This window comes from Bos indicus x Bos taurus, chromosome 4, assembly GCF_003369695.1.
Source record: "Bos indicus x Bos taurus breed Angus x Brahman F1 hybrid chromosome 4, Bos_hybrid_MaternalHap_v2.0, whole genome shotgun sequence".
NCBI classification, from domain to species: domain Eukaryota; kingdom Metazoa; phylum Chordata; class Mammalia; order Artiodactyla; family Bovidae; genus Bos; species Bos indicus x Bos taurus.
The window spans coordinates 73,111,649-73,119,087 of NC_040079.1; the positions used below are offsets into that span (position 1 = coordinate 73,111,649).

At 39.9% G+C, this 7,439-nt stretch overlaps 1 protein-coding gene across 4 annotated transcripts in view; it reads left to right on the plus strand.

Annotated features, from left to right (window-relative positions):
* PUS7 (pseudouridine synthase 7) overlaps positions 1 to 1,626 on the plus strand; it is a 53,677-nt gene extending 52,051 nt beyond the window's left edge. For all 4 annotated transcript variants that reach the window (XM_027539700.1, XM_027539702.1, XM_027539701.1 and 1 more), the window contains one exon: positions 520 to 1,626. In XM_027539700.1, coding sequence (XP_027395501.1) covers positions 520 to 656 — 137 coding nt within the window. In that variant the 3' untranslated portion in view covers positions 657 to 1,626. The remainder of the gene's footprint in view (positions 1 to 519) is intronic.
* The last annotated feature ends 5,813 nt before the right edge of the window (positions 1,627 to 7,439 follow it).

The following is a 7,439-nucleotide window of genomic DNA, read 5'->3' on the forward strand; positions in this document are numbered from 1 at the left end:
CTGACCACCTCCCAACCCACTCTGTGATTTCTATTTTGTGTTTTGTCATTTTAGTTTTAAGATTATAGCTGGAGGTCAATGATTAAAGCAGTGTTTTGCACTGAAAATGAATGAACATTATAGAAGGTTATAATGTCATGTGATTGAATATCCTTCCCCTCACCATAGAGAGTTAACAAAGATGAGTGAAAATCCAGCAAGAGAGTCTAAGACATTGTCTGCCTTCTCACCATCAAATTTTTGTTGCCTTTTCTTTGTCCAGTTTCGCCGTGTGGTGAAAACATTGTACATGGGTTTCCTCGTCTGTCACCCACCCTTTTTAGGAAGGGTCCAGGTAGAATTACTGTAGAGAGTCAGCTGGATCCTTTACTCACAGATCCCTTTCTTCCATGCTCCTTCTCTGGGAAGCAGGCTGGGGAAAGGACCACAGTTCTTTCTGTATGGAGATTACGTGACTCATACCAGGCTGTCTGCAGCTGCCTTACTTTTCTGTCTGTTGTCTCCTTTCTTGCCTGGCAGAAGGCAAATACAGAGCTCTGAAGATGGATTTTTCTCTCCCTCCTTCTACCTACGCGACCATGGCCATTCGCGAAGTGCTTAAAATGGATACCAGCATCAAGAACCAGACCCAGCTGAATACCACCTGGCTCCGCTGAGGCCTGTGTCCCCGTATTAGAAAATGCAGACTTGTGTTTGCTGGCTTCCTGTTCATTTTCCTCTGAGTGCAGGCCCCTGTGTAGATTTGGGATCTTTGTAGTAAAAGACTATTTGTATTTTTCCAAGTTTTTATTAGCTTAATTTGCAGTATTTGTACATATATAGAAATCGTGAGGATCCTCACTCTAGTTCAGAGAATATAAATTGGTTAGAATATATTTCAGGTGCTTAAATCATAGCAAAATGTCAGCTTTTATTGGCTTTATAATCATTTTAAAGAAATTTGGTTTAAGGTAGCAGTTTTACATTTTGCTACATTCTTGAAGGGCAGTAGGAATTTTTAATGCATCTCTGAATGTATACATAACAATGCATTTTAAAAGAAAATGCAATGAAACAAATATTGACTATGGATAATAATTAGTGACACCCCTCCCCTCAAAAAAAGCCTATAAATATAAATAACAGTACTTACGCTCATATTAATGGTGGTAAAACATCCACAGGTTTATAAACACAAAAGTGATTATTATTATCCATGAACCAGGTTCAACTAAGTGTATATAGACTTTCCGGTTGCAATAGCTTTTGCATTTATTATCATTGCCTTGCAGGAGAGTTGCATCAATAGGGCTTTTTTTCTTTATGTAAACATGTGCAGCTATTTTCAGTTAAGGTCTACTTTTTACTTGAGGTGCCTTTTATGTTAACTCTTCCCTCTGGACTGACATTTGCCCAAAAATAAATGATAGAGAAGAAAACTTTTGCAAACTTAATAAGGGCTCCTCCTATCAGCAGCTTCCCTTTGTTACCCATGGCGGAGGTCTTTCCAGTTCTGGCCATGCATCAAACTGTGCTCTGGTACAAAAGCATAAATATGCCTTTCCAAGGGTGTGTGACATTATGGTATCAATTTTTATTTTCTATCATTTCTAGAACCAAATATAATAAATCTTTTTAAAAACTCTGTCCTACTGGTAATATTAATAAATGACATAAAAACCTAAAACTGAATGCAAATGAGAATCTTGGCCCTGCCAAAGGCAAAGAACCAGGTAAACAAGGGCTCCTCAGAAACGGTGCGTCATGACCGAGTGTTGGGTAATGACAGCATGTGGAATTGTAGGGCTGACAGACCCTGTGAAACTGGAGGCAAGGTGATTCTTACAGTAGCATGACTCACTTGCCTTCCAGCGTGCTTTCTTGATGGAAGAGACAGGGATGGAGAAAAGCTGTCCTGCCAGGAGCATCACACCAGTGGAGTGTGGATGTTGTTCATCCTCTCTCTGGCAGTGGAAACAAGGTGGAAAACTGTTACTGTAGCACTGGCATTTTAATGATGTCCTTCACATTGTAGAGGTTAAAAAGGTTAGAACTCTCCTGTAAATTAGCCTTTCAGCTGGCTAGTTTCTAAAGAATCTTTTGCCCCACAAGGACCATAAGTGTTAAATGTATATTGGACTGTTTGTACTTTCCAGTGCTAGCAAGTTATTCTTCATCAAACTGATTAGTGAGAGTGTTTATTATGGGAACCATGGTCCGTCTAGTCAAGGCTATGGTTTTTCCTGTGGTCATGTATAGATGTGAGAGTTGGACTGTGAAGAAGGCTGAGCGCCAAAGAATTGATGCTTTTGAACTGTGGTGCTGGAAAAGACTCTTGAGAGTCCCTTGGACTGCAGGGAGATCCAACCAGTCCATTCTGAAGGACATCAGCCCTGGGATTTCTTTGGAAGGAATGATGCTAAAGCTGAAACTCCAGTACTTTGGCCACCTCATGCAAAGAGTTGACTCATTGGAAAAGACTCTGATGTTGGGAGGGATTGGGGGCAGGAGGAGAAGGGGACGACAGAGGATGAGATGGCTGGATGGCATCACTGACTCGATGGACATGAGTCTGAGTGAACTCCGGGAGTTGGTGATGGACAGGGAGGCCTGGCATGCTGCAATTCATGGGGTCACAAAGAGTCGGACATGACTGAGCGACTGATCTGATCTGATCTGAACTCTACATATTGCAAGTACATTCAGTACTTCTGCATTTATAAATTTACATTACCCCCCAGAAAAGAAGTGAGGCTAAACTTACGGTTTCTTCATTTTTGAAATACGTATGGCTCTTTGTGACAAGTTAAGTCTCCTGGCTGCATAAGCCGATTACCAGTTTGTATATGTCTCCTCTTAAACACCAGTGGGAAATAATGGTTCACGGCAGACTCTCAGAGCCATTTTGAGACTCGGGGACAATTAATCCTAGGGACTTGGTTGACTGGGAGAAGTCATTGCCTTAGCATTTTGTTCTTAACACTTGGAGGCGAGTGACAGGATTCCTGAGGCAGATTAATGAAGCCTGGCAGCAACTTCATCCTTAACATAAAAGTATCTTTGGGAAAAAAAAAAATCTTTGTTTCCTAAATTTTTACCTGAAAGTAATAATAAATGATGAATATTTCTTATTATAATGTGAAAGCAGTCTATTTACTAATAGAAAAGTAAGCTCAGTAATCGTAGTCTGACCAACTGTTTTGTTCATGGTTTTATGTAGTAGATAATAACTAGACAGCTATGACACTAATAAAAATTGTTTTTTTCCTGGTTGATTCTTGAATCAACTGAAAAATTGGTAGCAGCTGCAACAGCCCATCCATACTTAAAAGTCTACCAGTTGTTCCAAGCTGTACAGACTAGCACAAACTGGTATGTATTTGCCCTGAGATGCATTTTGTGGCCAGTTTTGAACTAAAAAATAAGGGTATGGGTGTGGGTACATAATACAAAATAGAATATATGTAAATGCTACACTAACTTTTTATCTGTGCTAATGTGTGTACATGTGGTATTTTGAGACATAAAAGCAGTCTAGGAGCATTGTATTCTATGGTTAGCATGGGTGAAAATATAATTGAAGAACCTCAAAGCCATGGATGGCCAGGTTTTGCCCTTCATAAATTGAAGAGCGTACTTGCAAAACAAAGGATAATTGAAAGGTTTTTCTTTATTCAGTGAAATCTGCTTTCCTATTTTATGGGGCTACATTCCTGTAGGATAAAACTTCTGTTCTGAATGGCAAACTCCGTGGAAAGTCAAGGAAAAAGTATGGATGTTGTCTCCAGGGGAAAGAAAAGGGTAAAGCGTGTGTACACTCAATGCACACACACACATGTGCCAACTTTGCATACACTTTTCTGCACTTCAGTGTAATATTCAGCTAAGACCCCCGACTCTGAATAAGTGCTTTCCAGACCTTAATGTGCATAGGAATCACCTGGTCTTGTTACAGTGCCCGATATTTCAGCAAGTCCAGGTAGATTTGCGTTTCTAACAAAGCTCCAGAGGTGCTTACGCTACTGGTCTGCACGCCACATTTGGGGAAGCAAGACCTGTGTGCTGGGCAGTACGGCAGCCACTTGCCACGTGTGGTTAATTTAAATTTAACTGAAAATAAAACGTAAAATTGAGTTTCCCAGTCACACTAGGCACAGTTCAAGAGCCCCATAGCCATATGTGTGGCTAGTAAGACAGCACTGCTCTGGATAACAAATCTGCCCCTCAAGATACACGGGAGGTACAACACCCAGTGATGCTAATGATGAAAGGCAAATGCTCAGGTAAATACATTCCCCAGGTGCAAGTGGGGTTACAGTGCTGCTAGATCCAGGGCTTACACTGATGGCTTAACCAGAAAAAAGTCTTAACTGCTGTCATTAAAAACTTTCCTTCTTGGCTGGCACACATTATAGCTTCTTATGAAAGCAACAGCTACAGAAAGCAAGAAGGGTTGAAGGGTTCATATGATCTGTTGTCTTGAGGAGTACTTGATGACTGTTACAGCTTTTTCACCCATACTGAAGACTCCTGCCAAGTGACCAGTATATAAAAGAGGTGGCAACAGAGAGCTGTAATGGGAGAAGTTATTCAGAGCCCTGTTCTCTGATACATACTTACCATCCCCAGAAAAGCTCTAAATGTTTTTCTAGAGCAACTCTACCCAATAGAAATACCGTGTGAGCTGCATGTGTAATTTAGAATGTTCTAATAATCACATTGGTTCTGTTTCAAAATACCGTGTACATTTTACACTTAACAACACATCTCAGTTTGGATTAGCCACATTTCAGTATTCAATAGCCACTTGTGGCCAATGGCTACCATATTAGACAATAAGGTTTTGAAAGATCACTTCTTTATTGCATGACATTGGTATAGTGGTAAATTTGTCTTCAGTACTCAGGTTTAACTTGTAAAACTGGGAATATGTAAGTTTGGAGTAAGACTGGTTAAATGTGATTTTGAAATGCTTAATAGATGATTACATTTTATGGTGATTGGGAGTAAATATTTTTGCTATGGGAGCACATAACAAACATGACTGTTAATAGATGCGAAATATTTTAGGATGCTTGAAATTTTCCTTAAGCAGTTCTGATGACACCGTGTAATTTTCTCTCCTCTGAATAATGCAGAGCTAATCCCTAGTGCAACTTCTTTTTAGATTTTAGATTCCAAATATATGGAATGTGAATTGAGCTTTCAGGGACGAGAGTGAGGATTTTGTGACTGGTTAGCATATAAAGCGTGGGAACTCAGGTTGTTTGTACAGATGTGGTAAGGTGATTGAAGCAGGGCTGAAGTTTTTGCCTTGTTTTTGCTTATAGCTTTTGTTGGGATATATTTCATATATTGTACAGTTCACTTATTTAAAGTATATAATTCAGGGGTTTTTAGTATATTCACAGTTGTGCAGCCATCCCCACAATCAATTTTACAATACTTCTATCACCCCAAAAAAGAAACCCCATACCCATCAGCAGTCGCTTTCTATGCCCCGCCCCTGGCAACCACCATCCTGGCAAGAACTACTTTCAGTCTCTATAGATTTGTCTGTTCTGGTCATTTGTATAAATGAAATGATACAATATGTGATCTTTTGTAGCTGATTTCTTTCACTTACCTTGTGTATTCAAGTTTCATGCATGGTGTAGTAAATATCAGCACTTCATTCCACTTTGTTACTGTCATTCAGTCGCTAAGTCGTGTCTGACTTTTTGCAACCCCATGGACTGTGGCACACCAGCCTTTCCTGTCCTTCACCATCTCCCAGAGTTTGCACAAACTCATGTCCACTAAGTCGATGATGCCATCCAGCCATCTCGTCCTCTCTCCCCTTCTCCTCCTTTTGCTTTCAATCTTTCCCAACATTAGGGTGTTTTCCAATAAATCGACTCTTCAGATGACTAAAGTATTGGAACTTCATCGTCAGTCCCTCCAATGAATATTCAGGGTTGATTTCCTTTAGGATTGACTGGTTTGATCTCCCTGCTGTCCAAGGGACTCTAAAGAGTCATCTCCAGTACCAAAATTTGAAAGCATCAATTTTTTGGCTCTCAGCCTTCTTTGTGGTCCAACTCTCACATCTGTACCTGACTACTGGAAAAACCATAGCTTTGACTATATGGATCTTTGTTGGCAAAGTGATGTCTCTGCTTTTTAATACATTGTCTATGTTTGTCATAGCTTTTCTTCCAAGGAGGAAGTGTCTTTCGTGGCTGCAGTCACCATCTACAGTGATTTTGGAGTCCAAGAAAATAAAATCTCCCACTGTTTTCACTTTGGGACTGGATGCCATGATCTTAGTTTTTTGGATGTTGAGAGCTTTAAGCCAGCTTTTTCACTCTCCTTTTTCACCTTTGTCAAGAGGCTCTTTATTTCCTGTTTGCTTTCCGCCATTAGAGTGGGTATCATCTGTATATTTGAGGTTGTTGATATTTCTGCCAGCAGTCTTGATTCTGGCTTGTTATTTATCTAGCCCAGCATTTTGCATGATGTACTCTGCATGTAAATTAAATAAGCAGGTTGACAATATACAGCCTTGACATACTTCTTTCCCAATTTTGAACCAGTCTGTAGTTCAATGTCTGGTTCTAATTGTTGATTCTTGACCTGCACACAGGTTTCTCAGGAGGCAGGTAAGATGGTCTGGTATTCCCATCTCTAAGAATTTTCCACAGTTTGTTGTGATCCACAGAGTCAAAGGCTTTAGTGCAGTCAATGAAGCAGATGTTTTTCAGGAATTCTCTTTCTTTTTCTGTGATCCAATGATGTTGGAAATTTGATCTCTGGTTCCTCTGCCTTTTCTAAATCCAGCTTGAATATCTGGAAGTTCTCAGTTCACATACTATTGAAGCCTAGCTTGAAGGATTTTGAACATTACTTGCTAGCATGTGAAATAAGTGCAATTGTGCAGTAGTTTGAACATTCTTTGGCATTGCCCTTCTTTGGGACTGGAATGAAAGCTGACTTTTTCCAGTTCTGTGGCCACTTCTGAGTTTTCCAACATTGCTGGCATATTGCGTGCAGCACTATAGTATCATCTTCTAGGATTTTAAATAGCTCACCTGGAATTCCATCACTCCCACTAGCTTTGTTCATAGTAATATTTCTAAGGCCCATTTGATTTCACACTAGGATGTCTGGCTCTAAGTGAGTGACCATACCATCATGGTTATCCAGGTCATTGAGACCTTTTTTGTATAGTTCTTCCTGTGTATTCTTTCCACTTCTTAATATCTTACACTTCTGTTGAGTCTTTGCCATTTCTGTCCTTTACTATTTCTTTGCATGAAATGTTCTCGGTACCTCCAGTTTTCTTGAAGAGATCTCTATTCTTTCCCTTTCTATTGTTTGCCTCTATTTCTTTGCATTGTTCACTTAAGGCTTTCTTTCTTATCTCTCCTTGCTATTCTCTGGAACTCTGCATTCAGTTGGGTATATCTTTGCCTTTTACT